The sequence below is a fragment of the Setaria viridis genome, chromosome 7 (genome assembly GCF_005286985.2).
Source record: "Setaria viridis chromosome 7, Setaria_viridis_v4.0, whole genome shotgun sequence".
Classification (NCBI taxonomy): Eukaryota; Viridiplantae; Streptophyta; class Magnoliopsida; order Poales; family Poaceae; genus Setaria; species Setaria viridis.
In genome coordinates this window covers 32953668-32970668 of record NC_048269.2, presented here as the reverse complement: position 1 = coordinate 32970668, position 17001 = coordinate 32953668, and the positions used below count along the sequence as shown (strand labels likewise).

The following is a 17001-nucleotide window of genomic DNA, read 5'->3' as shown; positions in this document are numbered from 1 at the left end:
ATAAGAGAACAAAAACAACGAGAATCCAATGCGATTTTATTATAAACACATGCAGGAAGCATCACATGAGGCTACATAGAAGTGCTCTTGAAATGGCAGGATACCTTCTCAGCATCAAGATTCAAGAGAAGCCACAAGCCCACAACTTCAAATTTAAGGTTACAAAAAAAAACACAATCCTCATGATCAACTACCTGAATTATCCCCTTTAGCATCGACATGTTGGCGCTCTATATCATCTCCACAGCTGAACGTGTCAAAAAGAATGGCAGTCCGTCAGGCGTACAACTGAGCCAGATCATTCTCGTACGTCTTCCTGATCACCTCCCTCTTGAGCTTGAGGGCAGCAGTGACAAGGCCCGACTCAGGGGTCCATGGCTCTGGTATCAACTTGATTTTGGCTGGGATCTCGAACTTCTCAAATCGCGCTTGCTTTCCAGCCTGAGGAATGGCAAGTGCATCAGTGCAGTCAAATTACATATGATTTGTCTTGTCTAACATGCTTGCAACTCTCAGCGTGCATGAGTACGTGGATATGATTGTTGGCCTCAGATATGCAGAAACATTGCCAATGATGTCAACATATATGAAACTACAGTCATGGTCTTGGGTTGAATCAAAAGTGGCAACAAATAAATATTCCTTCACTACTTTTTGCCTAAAAGAGATAAATATCATGCTGCTTCTGAAACACACTAAGGTAACATGCATGGCATTATCGAGAAATTATAACTAAGCACAGTATGAGTGAATATGATGTATGCATACTTGTAGAGTTAAACTTATAAATAATTCTTACATCTAGGGAAGAAAAAAAATGAACACATGGATGACAGAGACCATGGTGGTCCATGGATGCTAAATCCTTGTATTCCATATAAATGCACATGCAAAAGCATTGAGCCAAGCATGAAACATCTGTAATGATCCAACCACAGTATAGCAACCAGATGTTGACAGAGGTCAATACAGAACACAAACCTTTGCTATAGACCCAAGCACTTCTTTAACAGCCTCTTGCTTCTGGCACAAATCAGAGAAATCAATATATTTAATTCCTTGCTGCGAAGCCCAGTTCTCCAGCTCATTATGTGCAGCTACCACAAGTGCAACACAGTAGTTGTGGAAAGGATCAGCGTGAACCATGATGTTCTCCACATATGGGCTCACAATCAAAGCAGCCTCCACCTGTTATCATCCAATCAGTTAAGCAGTGCCATCAGCCAGTCAGACCAGAACTAGAATATTGCTTACCTTCCCCAGAGATACGTATTCACCATGTTGAAGCTTCACAATATCTTTCTTACGGTCAATGATTTCAAGGCATCCATCTGGGTGGAAACGTCCAATATCACCAGAATAGAACCACCGCATACCTTTTTCATCATCCTTCACAAGATATATGAGATTAGTGCTACACGAATTGTGAAAGAATATTTATCAGTGCATTTCATAAAGTATCCCGTGGAAATATTGGCAAGCATACTTTGTAGACTTCATTTGTTTTGGCTTCATTCTTGAAATAGCCTTTGGTTACATTAGGACCCCCTATGACTATTTCTCCCCGAGGCATAGGTGAATCAGTTGTTAAGTATCCACCTTCAGGCCAATCAATCAACTGAAATACAATGGAAAATACGTCAGGACTTGCAAGAGGTCAACAGTAAACACTGACTATACTATCACCAGAACAAATCTGCAATGAGACATAGGATCAACAAGCCAGAAAATTCAAAGCACAAGCATGTAACTCATCTTGAAAACAAGAATGACAAACAACTTATTCCCCCAATTAAGGAAGATCTTCAATATAAAAACCTTCTTAGGTATTAAAAAATTTATAAAATATCCACACAGATCACACAATGGGACAAAAGCAGCTTTGTTGCGAAAAATTGATCCACCTCAAATTGAAATATGGCTGAGAAACCAAAGCTGACCTTAATATATGAACAAGGTAGTGGAGCACCAACACGGCCAACAGATGTATCATCATACTCAGAAAATGTCCCTCCAGCACAAGTTTCAGTCAGACCATACCCTTGACCTATTGGAGCCCTGAAAGTGCACAAGACTGTCAATTTCAGACCAGGACAACCAAGATAATTGCCATCAAACAACAAAATGAGGATGTAAATAATATTACCCAAGGCATATATTGATAAATCTCTGAGTATCTCCAGATAGAGGTGCTCCGCCTGAGAGTACAAACCGAATCTTTCCTCCCAAAATTGCACGCACCTTTCCGAACACAAGCGTATCCCACAAGTGTTTCTCTAACCCCCAGGCACCAAACCAGCTTCCATTGATTGCTGCAAGCCGGCGGTTATAGCCAATGTCAAACAATTTCTTTGCTGCACCACCCGTACCATCCACCTGAAGTCACCTCAGCACAAATGATAGCAGTCAATAACCAGTAAAGAACACTGGACCAGAACAGTGTAAAGGGCATAACCTTTTTCCTCACACCATCACGAACACGGTCAAGTATAGCAGGTACGGCAGTCATCAATGTTGGTTTCAGTGCAGAAGCATCACCTAGAGTTCCCTTTTTTATTTTGCTCGATGTATCAGTCAGAGTCAAAGGTGATCCGTATCCGATAGAGGCCCCAACAGCAGCCATTAGTGCCTAAAAAGCACAGTTTTTCGTATGGTGAATAAAGATTAATAAACAATAATGTGACCATATTTGGCCCATTCAGATGCCAATTGAAAGCTACCTCAGCTGCCAACTCAAGAATGTGTGCAAGTGGGAGGTAGGCCAAGTATATATCTTTACTACCAAGTACAGGCACGATGGTCATAACTGCTGAGAGTGTAGCCAGGACATTGCGGTGGGTCATCATAACTCCCTGTAAACAATTAAGATACATTTCAGTTCAGCAGCAGAGATATAACTGCACTTCTTTGTTTATTTAAGCAAGTTATGAAGCAACTCCCTCGTAAATTCTAGTACGCAAGAAAAAAATTGATACAGAAAGAACAAAATAAAAACAACCAGGATGCATAAAGCAAACCTTGGGTAAGCCGGTGCTACCACTTGTGTACATTATCACTGCAACATCAGATGGGAGAGGCATGTTTGCTTCAACAGGTGCTTCAGTTCCTAACCTACCCACTTCATCAAATGACTCAATTATCCAGCTCGTGCTATTTCGAGCTAAAGAAACTTCATCTGAGATGCCTTCCTCATTGATATATACAACACGTGTGACAGTGTCAAGCTGCCCACTTATATCAATCAATTTTTTTAGTTCTTTCTGGCCACAAATTACAGTAGTGACCTCAGTCTGGAGAGCAAAATGAACAAATTAGTTAAACATAGAAGCATATCAAATAGCAGGCAGGTGTTAATTACTTGAAACAGCGGTATTAGGAAGGATACATACATGCAACTGGTACAAATTATTTTCTGATGTCTATTAGGAAGAATGCCACTAATAGTACAAACTGATTTGTCTTGATAAACCAAGAGAAGCAGATCGCATGAAAACTGAGCAATTAGAGACAACATGAGACAAGTTACTGACCTCATTTAGTGAGTGGCATAGTGCTTCCTCTCCCAATGAGGCATAGATGGTGACAACTGTAATATTTTGTCTGAAGCATGCCTTGCAAATGAAAAGGAATGTCTAACTCAGAATTTCAGGGTGCAAGGGTTTAATATAACACAACATTAAGAAGATAAAAAATGAGGCGAAGCAAGAAAAAGGGGAACCAAAGTAAATGTGTTCAAAAACCAATTATGTTTTTTCTACTAAAAAGCATGCATCATCCATACAGTTCCTGGTGACTTGGTATGTTCATCAGGTACTATACTGTTTCATGGAAAAGCATGTCCCATTAATAAAAGCAGGTCCATATATATATATATATATATGATATATACAAGGTGGCTAACATTATTTTATATGGATGATCTGCTATGAACACTCCTATAAATTTTCCATGTACAAAATAGCAAAGCAGTGGGCCATCCAAATATATAATTGAATGTCCTTTCTGACTTACACCATATTGCTAATGGAAAGAATGAATGATCCTAGGAAATCATTGCACTACTTGATTCATAATTCAGTGGTATGTTTAACATAAATCTTAGATGTACATCACCTGCACTAACAGAGTAACCTATGAGTTAATCCTGTGTCTGGGGCAATAATTTTGATTGAGCGGTCTATGTATAGTTAACACTGTTATTATTTAACACTGCCATCAACCATGTATTTCCGCATTTGATGCATTATGGATATAAAGTGGCCAGTGACCTTGGTTTACTTGAGTATTGCAAATTGCAAGTGAAGAGAACAGGAATGCATTCACTAGTCTATCTTTAACTTGGGAGAGAAGACAGAATAGATTACCTGCAAAGCAACCTGCCATTCAGCTCTCGTCTCGGCAAAAATGGCAACACGCTCATTCTTCTGGTGGCCTAATCGAATTAGTCCAGATGAGAAGTTACAAACGCTCTTGAAGGCCTCAGCGTAACACTTCCACTCATACTCGCCCAGATGAAGCTTCTCGAATGATCTTCCACCAGGTGCTGATTCAGTTTCCCTAGAAATGAGCTTCCTGGTGCCAAGGAGTGGCATGTAGACATACTCCTTGCAAGACCGCTCGAACAGCTCAGCAAGGGTGGACACCCCTTCCCAGTGCGTCTCAACAGGCTGCTCAAATCGATAGTTGCGGACTGCATATCCAGGCTCTCCACCCACCTCAACTTGCACTCCCCTCTTCCTTTCAGCCTTTCTCCTCTTGCGGAGCAGCAGGGAGACCGCGACGGGAACAAGGAAGCCAACAAAATAAGGATTCATACTTCTGCAAGGGTGATCTTTGTAGCTACACTAGCTTACAGGAGGCAAACTAACAGACCCACATGCCCTTAGGCGAAAACCTGCAGAGAAGTACTAACATGAGGCAAAAAATCTCAAGGTTCCAGGTCCAGATTGCGACATCAAAGAAACTTTATAAACAAGAGAAGAGACTAACTGCATGATTACTTTTCTTTTCTGACCTGGTCCATTGAGCAGTGCAACCACCCCACTTATCGACAGAAAATGGACCATTAAATATGCACCATTTTAACTGATGAGGTAAAGTAGTGCGGTGTGTATAGCTAATCTTTGACCTTCTAATACAATTACAACCATACCCTAAAGACGCACTTTAATGCACACGTAGACTGCACATTACGTATTTAATACTCCCATGGCGATTATAGAATTGAATACAACCATCCCTCATGCTTGGTTACCAAAAGTTAATGGGCAGTAACAATAGTTACTGGACAACTTTTCCCTGAAAAGAGGCAGTCTCTCTCCTGCATAGCCCCAAACACAGCGCAGTCAACAAAGACAGTCGCATAAAGCATTCCTGAGGCCCTAGGACTCTCCCGGAGGTGAATCAGATCGCCCCCCGCCCCCATCACCACCCCCAATTCACGTACACATCGTCAACAAAATTCAAACTGCAACCACGACAATGAGGGAAGGCGAGGGAGTAGGTACCCGCGTACCTTCCGGACGGCAGCGCAAAAGGGGCGCGTAGGTGCTTCGCGAGGACGGCGAGGGCGGAGGACGCGGCGGGCGCGAGGGGCGGCGGCGGAGAGAGTCAAGTTGCGTTCGGTTTGGTTCTCGCCACTTGTGTCGCTCTCGCACGCGGTGCTGCTCGCTCTCCGCTCCGTCAGGCGGGCCCTACCGAATCCAATCCCTTCCTTAGCCGCCATCCGGCTGGGGCCGGGCCCAGCCCCCGTTCCTGAAGTTGGGCCGAAATGATGGGCTGCATATGCAGTCCCTGCCCTGCTACTTTTTCTCTTATTTTCCTTATCTATCCATATAAGCTGCTTCTGCTTTCCAAAACGGTATCGAGCATTTCTGCCCCCTGTTTCCTTTTTATTTTTCGAAAATTTTAGACTCTGCTTCTACAACATGCTTAACCGATTGCATGATACATGGCGAGCATTTTTTTTTTGTAAGAACAGTACATAAAGCAAGCCAACAGTAGCTGATTGCTCGTGCCAGAATCCAAGCTCACTCTTCATACACCATACACGGCAGACATCAAAAGATTATCACTCAAGACATCCATTCCATGGCGTCACAAAGGCGGGAAACTGTCTCACCATATTTGATCCACCCCTAGTTTCTCATATAATTAATAGCTGCAACATAAACAATTGAAAATGTTACAATAATTTAGCGTAACAACAGCGCGTAATGTATATACATTATACATCAGATAGCTGCTATATGAGGGTCAAAATATTACAGTAAGTTTTGGTGCCTAAGCACCTTACAAAGGGCGCTGGGGCCATCAACTAATGGGTGTATACGACCAATGAATGCCAGCGCCAAAAATTTCAACCGGAAGCAGCCGCAACTCTTTCCCGGTCTGTGCACTCCTCTTTATCGAACTCCTCTATCAACTCCCGTTGCCGTTGTGTCACCTCCCTGGAAACAGGAATTGTTTTGTGATTACCTAACTGCTTTGCCAAATAAAATTGAAATGACAAACACCGAGGCGTACGTTGGAATCCTGATGTTGAAGTGAACATACTGATTCCCAAACACCGATGAGTTTTTCGCTTTTATTCCTGAAAAAAAAGTATGTGTTAATTACAATACTATCATCTGACAAAAGAACAGAAAAAAAAAAACCCTAAATCTATCATCCAGCATGCTTCTCTTTCACCAGTTATCAAGAAGCAAAAGGCCAGAGTGACCGATCAACTAATCCAAGAATCCATTAAAAAGGGTTTTATGGTAACTCCAATAACAAACCTTTGCCCCGAAGGACGACCTTCTCTCCTGGTTGGGTACCTTGGCGAACCTAGACAATATCACAAACACGGCAGACTTAGGACAGCAAATAGAGGTATCCTGCAGTGATTGGCAAACATCATGCAAGATTTCATAAGAATGAATGCATACCTTGACTGTAACATTTCCAGTGAGGGTTGGTACCGAGACCGTTCCACCTAAGACAGCCTGTAAATGAGCAGTTTTACTGTTTTAGAATTTAGAGCTCTTCATCATCCAAAAAAAGGACTATTCAAACAACAATATTCCAAAGGAAGTATCAAGCTATGCAGTGGTGACCATGATCAGGGATTCAGGATACTTGCCACCATTGAACTTTGGGCCCATGCACCCGCCTATTAGGCTATCACTATCACACCACCCCTCTGTATGGATATCCACCTCCACCCAACAGACATACACACTCGTCCCTTACACCACAGTTCTCTGGGGTAGTGCACACTCACCATTTCCATACCTGATATTTGTGAGTGTCCATGATAGCTGCTCTGGCATGCCTGGCAGTGCCTACTTGCACTTACCACTAAATCATCCTACTCCAGCGATGTTTTACTGGTTAGGAGATTTATGGCAAGTGATGACTAATAAGATCAAGAGATGGTGTGATCTAGTGTTTGGGAGAGTCAAGGGAGGCTTGAGTGGTGGAAACAGCAGTGTTGATAAAGGCCAGTGGGTCAGATGGCATATCCACCAAGTTGCCACCAACAAGCGAAAGGATGGAGAAAGAGGAAACTGAAAAGATGTGTAAAAATTAATCTCTTGCTTGTAGGAGGCAATTGAATTCTATGGGTGGTATCAAATGGACAAAAGGTATCCAAGCACTTTGATACTTCTCATGGTATACCTTTTGTCATTTTTTTCTCTCCAGAAAAGGAAAAAACATATCTAATGTCAACTAAATCCTAGATCAAGTAAGGATACTCCCATCGTACACCATGTGATGATACAAAAGAAAGCAGGATCGCTTACTGTGTGCTTGCTGGTAAGATGTAGATTGATTTTATTTGAAACAAAGATGAAACTTTTATAGCATGGACATGTACCTTGATCAGAATACAAAAAATACAAAAAAGAGTTATAAGAAAGAGCTGACCTGGGCAATGCTTAAAACAGAATCAACATGCACATGATTGCTTTCTCGCCGAAAGATAGGGTCTTCTCTGACCTGTAATAAGGAAAATGAAAATTGATTTCACCTTTTACTTTTTTGAGATCTTGGATAGCTCTTGACTAAACTGAGGGCAAGAGTTGGCATCTATAGAAAAATAGAAATGAAACCTTGATAGTAACATAAAGGTCACCAGGCTTATTGCGCTCAACATCTGCACCACCCTTCCCAAAAACCTTCATGATGTCATTATCATCAATTCCTGAAAAAAGCGTTTCAGTTATAATATACCAAAATGAGTATTGCAATGTTCATTTCATAATAAATACTCACGATTGCATGATTGTAGGAAAGTGACAAATGTTAACAGAACAAGCAGAAACGTGGAATGATTCGGTACAATCATATTTTATAATAGGGCTGCTAGATGATTTATTCACCTTGTATATTAACTTTCTTAACTTAGTAGTGCATAAAAGGTGGTGCCTGTATAATACCAAGTACACTAGTTGGAAACTCTTGTTATTCCACATAGGCTAGTAGTGTTACTTATACCGCAAGTTTACACTTCACAGTATGCAAAGTTGCAAACCACCAGTAAAAAGAAATATATTCAGTTGATGTTTTGCATGTTGAACAGAAAATTCAGATTGCATGTCAAGCATATACATATATCAGTAAAGAAAATTTCTCCTTACCTGCCATTATGTCTAGCTTGACTGACATTTTCCCCTTCACTACCTGTTCTCCTTTGCAAGTCTTGCAAAAATTCTACAAATCGGTTTTTGGAAAGCAAAAGAAGTTAAGCCACCAAGAAGGGAAAACATAATCACAAGTGATAAACCACATATATAGGTATTGCGACAGGCATGTTGCATAACATTTCAAGGCAATGACCAAGGCTCATGACAAACGAGATTTTATGATGTTCAACTTGCTGCAGAAACTAACATTGAAATACCGAATAACCAAATTTACATGAATGTACTGGTGAAAAAAGATGAGCATTCACCTTCACAATTTTTCCACTTCCATTGCACAGGGAACAGGTACATTCAAGAGAAAATATACCCTTCTTCATGTATATCTGCATTCATGACAACATATTGAAGGTCAGAGTACTCTCTTTTATTCAATATACTGTTGTTGGAGCTCCAAGCACATAAGGCAGAACAAGGAAACAGTTAACACTTTCAGTTCCAGGGCATTTGGTGAAAAAAAAATTGATTTGAATAACCGAAACAAAACGAATTTGCAAACAGAATCAACTTGCCAAAATCCCATCTATTTTTTACTGGAGGTACTGATCTGTAAGAAACATGCCATGGAAAAATGCGCTGCCAAAGGATACATACCACACCAGAACCTTTACATGTTTTACATGTTTTAGGCACAGTTCCAGGGGGGACACCACTTCCATCTGCAAAAACAAAATAGAAGTTCTGGACATTAAAAACAAGCATAAAAGGGGAGGATCATCAATGAAATGAATATACAAGCAAAAGTACATACTGCAAGTTCCACAGAAAGTATCGGCTTCATATGTAATGGTCTTTCTGCAGCCTTGGACAGCTTCCATGAATGATAGTTCAACAGAAACCTACAGTTGGGGGATAATGAAAACATCCATTGCATCGATATGTTTGATTTCAAGGAAACAATTGTAGACAAAAACTAATTAAACCTTGACATCTTGGCCTCCTCTGCACGCATTATCAAAGATCTGGTTGACATAACAAAATTAAACTATATCAGGTGCGTACAACAGTTCAAATATAGTTCAAATGCAGATAACAAGGAGTGAATTATATGCATAAGAGATTTGAAAAACGAGCAGAGGAATTTGCTAAACATTGACAAGGTACTATTAAAATTATATTTAGCCTGTCGCGTGACATGAAAGAGTAACTGTGTTCATGTATGCTAACATATGAACATAGACAAAGGCCTATGCAGAAGAAACAAAATAATAGAACTGCATATAAAAAATTTACAACCTTGTAACATGATTTTTCATGGCCGCCTGCCTACGGATTTTTTTCCATGCATATTTTTTCACAATTGAAGCATGCAAAACAATCGAACAGAAATATTGTGTATTTAAGTTGTGAATCATAGGTCTTATGCATAACTTCACCAAATGACAGGTGTATTAAAATCACAGTACAGATCAACCTAGGGCAAATTTATGACATAAAATAAATCCCAAGGACAATGGATCTTACGTCTCCAAAGATGTCACCAAATGGATTACCCTGAGGAAAACCCTGCCCTGCAGGGTCACCACCTGCTGCATGACGCTCATATGCTTCAGATCCAAGCTGCCAATTACAAAAGTGGGTCATACCAAGCATAAAACATTTAACTGTTATGGCAGTATGAGTTATGGAAATTAATGCTACCGCAGGGTAAGCAAGCCAAGATAAACACAAAAGCACAAGCTTATCGTTTTCTTATATTATCACAATTTTTTCATTAAAAAAAGAAATGCCAATAACCTGATCATATATTTCACGCTTATCATCATCCTTCAAGACCTGACAAATGCACAGATAATATCAGCATTTACAATGATCATGTACTATGAATCTATGGTTCATGAAAGGTAACTACATTATCTGCAAGAACCTCATACCTCATAGGCACGGTTAACTTCCTGAAATTTTTTTTCAGCATTGGCATCATCTTTATTAGTATCAGGATGGAACTTCTTTGCAAGCTGGAGAAGAATGATAAGTTCAGTTAAAACCAAAAGTTTACCAGATAACAGGAAGTAGAAGAAACAAAATGAATGGGAACATAAATGGAAGAATGACAAAATTGATCCCATTATGCAATCTGGGTTGTAATGGAAGCACATTCCCAATGTGGAATCCCAGTTGGTTGACCCTGGCTTATTCTACCTGATTCTAGAGTTATCTGTCCATCTTATCATTCAAATGTCATATCTTCCACATTGAAACTCTGCTATGATTATCCATACACGCAAGCAGATCATCAAGTCTTGACAAGTTCTACAGAATTTTGTGCTTTTGTACATGAGTTTCCATATCCAAAACATGATTCCTTGATTAGCATGGTGAACTAAGCAACGATAGCACATCCCAGGTGCCTAAGCACCTAGCCAAGACACCCAGGCAAAAATAAGATGAGCAAAAAATAGCATGAGCTGAACAGGTAGTCAGATATATATTGTGGTAGTTGCAAATCACATAGGTTAATCAGCCATGTATGATGTATCTCCAATACTTTCACTAACCTCGCCGTACACATATCTGATACGGTAATCCTCTGGCACTCTCTATATTATCATAGGATTGTTTTTCAAATCGCATACGGGAGTATCACTGTATAAATATCACCATACTGGTATTCCATATCGGTGAGACAAAGTTAATCAGTATTACAGTAAGTAGCATAGTATAGAGGGATGGTTAGAAATTTACAGTAGAAACTGCCAGAGGCAAAGCAAAGAGCACAGAGAAGGATATAGTAAAAGTAGTAGCAGAAAAGCTGCAAGGAGAAGAAGAGAGAAGCATAGCCAAGAATACCACAAGCACAAGAATAACTGAACAGATCACAGGAGGTACAACAATCAGTAGGGGTGAAGAGAAGTGAAGTGGGTGAAGTGCCCTGGATGTGGACTCTCTGGAGAGAGAGAGAGAGAGGATAGCAACACCAAGCTAAGGGAAACTGTCAGCTCAAGACAACTAGACCTTAGACCCTCCAGGCAGCAAGGTTGAGATGCACAGAAAGGAAGCAGAGAGCCAAAGAGCAGGACCAGATCATCAATAGAGAAAGCTATCAGACCAAGCTCGAAGCCTGGAAGGCTTGAGCCATCCCCTGGTAGTGTGGGGTACAGAAGAGAGAAGCGAGGGGGAGATATTAGAAAGAAAGGAAGGAAAGATGGAATAGATGTTGATGATTGAAGCTACACCAGCATATAACTTACCTAGGATAAAGTCAGCACAATCAAGGTTGCATTAGGACAAGGTGAAGCTTCGTACTGCTTTTGATGATTAAACGTGTAGTTCAAATCATTTTCATAGCTGAGGACTTGAGGACGAAATCCACTATAGTTGAGGCCTTGATGGGGTTTACATGGAGTTTTATCCTGGCTCAGCTATCAGATAATAGAAATCAGGATCGGAAATGAAGCCAAACAATGGCCAGGATTGGAACATTATCTGGACCTTGTGGTTCAACATTCAAGTGTAGAAACCAATCATATGTAGCAACTAGAAACAAACTTGTACTGTACTATTTTGCATGGTCAAACAAAAGCATATAAGCCAAACAACGCGTGAAATTCATTTGGGCCACCCCTTTTCAACATTCGAGTACGGTAACATTGGGGAATTAAGGAATATGAAACCCCAGAAGTTTAATGATGTCCATCAATAGACAATACACTAGCTTTGTTTCCAAAGGAGGTGCACATCCTAACTAGGACAAATAAAGATGCATACCGCATAATATGCCTTCTTTATATCTGGTGCAGAAGCATCCTTGCTCACTCCAAGTACATCATAGTAATCCCTTGTATTCATCCTCCTCGTGGCTAACATCATGGAAATGCAGATGTTTTATCATAGGCTATGTGCATCAAAATTAATAGCAAGGTACGCTAAGAAATAAAATGCATAATTACTAAAGCAACCTAAGCGCCTAACATAGGGCAAAGAAAATTTAGCATCAGTATTCAGTGACCGGCAAAGACAATGTTATTTGTTTGTTAGTCTGTTCATTTTGGTGCCTTACTTTTTTTATACGGGGTGCCTCGTGTTGGGTTTTATGATCTCTAGCCTGCCACAACTTGCTTGGAAATAAAAAGGACTGTTGTTGCTGGGTTTTTGTGTATGCATCATCATTTAAATTTGTGTTTCCAGGACAATCTTAAATATTTGTGTAACAACCTCAGTTAAGTATTAGCTCAGCTTTCTTAGAAGCTACAGTCACATGAAAATAACTGTTCTCTTTTTCTCATAGGCGAGAGAGAGGTAGCTATTGTTCTATTGATAGTGTAAAAAACAGAAAAAACATAGCACATGAATTCCCTTAATATTTTCAAAAGCACTACTACGCATGCCTATTTGCTTACACTCAAGTACAACTCAGAAGCAGAAGGTCAAGGTCACTTGGGATGGTGGCTCTTAAATGAATCAGACGATTTAAGTACACGATTCTAACAAAGTTGTATGCAAACTGTAAAAATGCTGGCTCCCCGGACAGAAAGCAGAAAGACAGAGCTAACATTAACCAGAACATGTGGTCTTGTTTAAATTGTCATTTCTAGACTAGTTGTAACATATATCAAGCCACAACTACTTTCGCAAGATGAACCACCGCATATGAAAAAATGGAAACGTGAGACATCATGTCGGCCGAAGTACTCACCATGGAAAGACCTGCTCGGGCACCACCAGCTCGCGCTCCGCCGCTCCCTCCCTACCCAATTCACCGGATCAGCAACACACGTGCACAAGCCTCCTTCCAATAATCCATTCAGAAGGCTGAAGGCATCAAACATTTCACGCAAGTTTTTTTTATTCTCACCTGGTTCGGGCAGCCGCGACGGACCAGTCCACGCCGTGGCCGCGGCGGCGGCGAGGTGGCGAGCGAACAGCTCGCGCTGGTACGGAGGTGAAGGTGTCAGCCTTGGTGACTCGAGATTGTATGGACGAGAAGTGAGAGAGCGGAGAGGATGGGGGAGGGAGCTCACCGTCGGGGAAGAGGTCGCCGCGGCGGCGAGCCTTGAGGCAGCGGCGCGCGCCATGGCGGCGGAGGCGGGCCGTGGGAACTGGGAACCCTACTGTGCAGCGGGCAGGAAAGCGAGCCCCGGAAGTTGATGTGGGAAGGGTTTAGGGCCTATTTGCTTGGGCTTAACGGCAGCTTGTCCACGACGTTAGAAGCCGGAAGCCCAAATAAATATCTTTTTAGCCTAGCTTTTTTAGTGAGAAATTCACGGAAGTCAGATTTACACGAAAAGGTCGAAACCGGAAGCCCAAATAAATAACCATCTTTTTAACCTAGCTTTTTTTTAAGGTAAGAAATCCACGGAAGTCAGATTTACACGAAAAGCTTGAAAGTAGCGTTTCACGAGTTTTCTACAGCTTTTCCATCCAACTTCGCTCCCACCTGCCACCGCCAAGGTGCCAAAGTGAAAACGAACCGTTATTTTTCTTTTACCATCTCCTCAACCTATCGCCCTCTTCCTCCTCTCCGACCTTGCCCAGCGGCGCCCCTCCCTCCCCTCCAATCTCCTCACCCACCGCCTCACCTCTCCCATCACGTGCACCTCTGCTCTGCTCGGTTCGACGCGGTGCCTCCTCCCTTTCCCAGTCTTCTTACGTATCACCCTCACCTCTCCTTACATATCGCATGGGTCAGGGCAAGCGTGTGCCTCTGCTTTGCTCGGTCGGCATGCCTCCCTGCTTCGCCCACGGGCAGACGGAAGAGGAACGAGGTCAACTGACTCCAACAGGTCCGCCGACAACCCTCCCCTCCACACTCTTTCTCAATCTCGATGCCTCTCTGTTCCTACCCATGCCTCCGTTCTCAATTTGAAGGCCTCAATTTTAAAGGGCTCGTGCTCGATTTGAAGGTCTCGATTGGACAACGCCCGTGCTCGATTTAAAGGTGGTCGTGCTCAATTTTTTGGTGGATGAGCTTGGTCGTCAGGAATAGTGCTAGACCGAGGGAGAAGAGAAGGTAGAAGATGAGAGATTGACACGTGAACCACGTATGACAGGCACCACACCATCCAAAAAGCTAGTTGCCACACGACCTCAGCTTTTGGAGAAGCCAGCTTTTAGAAAGCCACCATTCCAGGAGCAACAACCAAAAGCTAGCTTTCAGTGAAGCAAAAGCTCAAACAAACAGGACCATTTTGGCTTTGTGATAGAAAACCAGAAACTCAAACGACAAAAAAATTTTCATCCGGCTTCCGAAAAGCTGGAAGCCTAGAAAAAGTGGGTTTATATGAAAAGTTGGAAAGCTCAGTTTATGAGGTTTTTTAGGTTTTTTAGTTTAGAAAGGTAAAGAAATTTCTAGTGTTGCCTATTCGGTCAGAAAAGTTGCAGCTCAAACAAACAAGCCCTTAGGCTTCCATCTTGGAAAACTTTATAAATACCACAAAAAGTTTCATTAAGAACTCAATTAAAAAATTGCATAATTTATTAAATATTATTATTTTGTCATATTTTATATTTCTCACCAATTCCACATTAAAAACCATGAAAATGATAGAATCACTGACACAAACTAATTAGTATATATTGCGCATCATAATTTAGTCTCACTTAATCAAAACAGATAGTATACATCCACTAGTAATATTAGAGCAACTTTAGCAAAGAACCAACTTAAAATATCTAGTCGAATGTACACCTTCAAATACACCCTCTCTTTAGCGGATGCTAAACAACTTTTCCATGAAAGATAGTACTTTAGCGGATGCTAAACAACTTTTCCATGGAAGATTGTACTTTGGTAACCGGTACTTGAGAAACTCTTACACTCATCTTCTAAGCACGGACTAAAGGTACATAGGTACATATGTTCCAAATACCAGTATATTTATGTGCAATGTTTTTATATACCATCGAGTAAAACAATTATCCTGGATCTGCCACTGATAAATTTATGTATTTGGAGGTGTAGATTAATTGTTTCATATTTTTCACAAGCTCCAATCCCACTAAAACTCCCTCTAGAACATATGAATGCAGTCGTTTCATCTAGTTTAGGTGGTATGAGCGGAACCGTGCAAGTAAAGCTGCTAGACATATTTTCTAGCAATGATCCAAGAAGGTCATATGAAAGGTGAAAAGTTTTCCACCAATTTTATTTACGGCTAAGAAAAGTACAATATCACTAACGAAGTTACCTTTTAGGTTTTAATGTTCGTAGATTCTCTAGGTATTTTCATTGTGTTAATGAGGTTGAGTTTGATTCGGATGATGAGAAATATGTGAGTTTATATTATTTTAAAATATTTCGTGAAATATATGTACTGGCAGTGTATAAGATCCTTGAAACACCGGTATAAGATCCTTGAAACACCACTGATTTTTGTTTTTCAATTCCTACGTGAAAGTTTTCATGTGTCATATATATTAGAAGGAATACATGGATTAGGGTTATCTGACCAAGGTTTGTTATATGTTGTTGTAGTGTTTATCAAGTCCTTGTATTTACTATATGATGATTTGAATAGATAGATAGTGGAAACATGATTCAATTTAGGTTGCTCGCTACTTGGCCTTTCATCTGTTGATACCTACACTTTGTTGTTCCTTACATCATTTTAACATATAATAAGGAATAGCTCATTAGGAAATAATTATAGGATAGATTTGATGCTATAAAATCAGAGCTCACTTTAGGCTAAATCATGTCAGGTCCTAAGCAATTTTGTCAACTTTACTTCTATATCTAGTTAGATAACGTTGAAGGGAAGTCAGGCAACCTTCTAGAGTGCTTTCCATCATGCAAGAAGAAGATATTTATCATGGATTAGTCTAAACTTAGTAATAAAATAAATGTTAAGGCAACCTTCTAGAGTGTTCTCCATCATGCAAGAAGAAGATATTTATCATGGATTAGTCTAAACTTGGTAATAAAATAAATGTTATAATATCTATGAAGTCTCTAGAAAGGGGACACTTATCTCAACCTCATGACCCCCTTGCCCTAAAAATAGAAATCCCTCGCCATGCCATTCAACCATGAGCATGGTAGTAAAGGATGAGTGCTAGGCTAGCCACTAAAGAGAGGGTGTTGTGCACTCGTGTAATATTGTTATGTTGTAATAAAGTTCTATTCTTGTAACTGTTAATCTCCCGATTGGACCATATATTTTTCAATTACTTAGTACATCAATTGTGGTCCATTGAAGGTTAGCTCTATAACCTGGGATCATAAGGATCTATAATTCATCGTAGGTTGATTCTGCCACGGTATCTGTAATTCATCGCAGGTTGATTCTGCCACCCGCGAGACATCTTCGTATGTTAGTAGGCTCTGCCACATGCAGGGCGGATCTGCGCCTAGGTCCGTACCCTCTCTCAATTT

At 40.8% G+C, this 17001-nt stretch overlaps 2 protein-coding genes across 3 annotated transcripts; both read right to left on the bottom strand.

The window, feature by feature from the left end:
• Nucleotides 1-20: 20 nt before the first annotated feature.
• On the bottom strand, nt 21-5674 carry LOC117865605 (long chain acyl-CoA synthetase 9, chloroplastic). 2 transcript variants are annotated; one of them, XM_034749825.2, is made up of 12 exons: nt 5516-5674; nt 4365-4894; nt 3531-3611; nt 3018-3290; nt 2721-2852; nt 2456-2629; nt 2147-2376; nt 1941-2058; nt 1487-1618; nt 1255-1389; nt 982-1188; nt 21-441 (listed from the first exon to the last, which is right to left on the bottom strand). In XM_034749825.2, the coding sequence occupies exons 2-12, from the start codon at nt 4812-4814 to the stop codon at nt 277-279; spliced, it is 2097 nt and encodes a 698-aa protein (XP_034605716.1). In that variant the 5' UTR covers nt 4815-4894; nt 5516-5674; the 3' UTR covers nt 21-276. The 2 variants fall into 2 exon arrangements, with proteins under 2 accessions (XP_034605716.1, XP_034605717.1); XM_034749826.2 differs by having other exon boundaries at nt 5508-5642.
• Nucleotides 5675-6125: 451 nt separating this feature from the next.
• On the bottom strand, nt 6126-13795 carry LOC117865607 (chaperone protein dnaJ GFA2, mitochondrial). Its single transcript, XM_034749829.2, has 18 exons — nt 13649-13795; nt 13483-13558; nt 13324-13374; nt 12396-12487; nt 10562-10645; nt 10425-10463; nt 10152-10247; nt 9611-9649; nt 9439-9526; nt 9282-9346; nt 8939-9013; nt 8625-8697; nt 8097-8188; nt 7912-7983; nt 6930-6986; nt 6780-6828; nt 6526-6592; nt 6126-6449 (listed from the first exon to the last, which is right to left on the bottom strand). The coding sequence occupies exons 1-18, from the start codon at nt 13700-13702 to the stop codon at nt 6359-6361; spliced, it is 1260 nt and encodes a 419-aa protein (XP_034605720.1). The 5' UTR covers nt 13703-13795; the 3' UTR covers nt 6126-6358.
• Nucleotides 13796-17001: the final 3206 nt, after the last annotated feature.

What these genes read in the sequence shown, in the direction of transcription:
- LOC117865605 (XM_034749825.2), bottom strand. Translation starts at nt 4,814, where the DNA reads ATGAATCCTTATTTTGTTGGCTTCCTTGTTCCCGTCGCGGTCTCCCTG. An exon ending in AAACAAATGAAGTCTACAAA is followed by an intron (nt 1,390 to 1,486) that starts GTATGCTTGCCA and finishes TATCTTGTGAAG; the next exon opens with GATGATGAAAAAGGTATGCG. An exon ending in AATACGTATCTCTGGGGAAG is followed by an intron (nt 1,189 to 1,254) that starts GTAAGCAATATT and finishes GGATGATAACAG; the next exon opens with GTGGAGGCTGCTTTGATTGT.
- LOC117865607 (XM_034749829.2), bottom strand. Translation starts at nt 13,702, where the DNA reads ATGGCGCGCGCCGCTGCCTCAAGGCTCGCCGCCGCGGCGACCTCTTCC. An exon ending in AGCGTGAAATATATGATCAG is followed by an intron (nt 10,248 to 10,424) that starts GTTATTGGCATT and finishes TGTAATTGGCAG; the next exon opens with CTTGGATCTGAAGCATATGA. An exon ending in CATGTAAAGGTTCTGGTGTG is followed by an intron (nt 9,014 to 9,281) that starts GTATGTATCCTT and finishes TCATGAATGCAG; the next exon opens with ATATACATGAAGAAGGGTAT.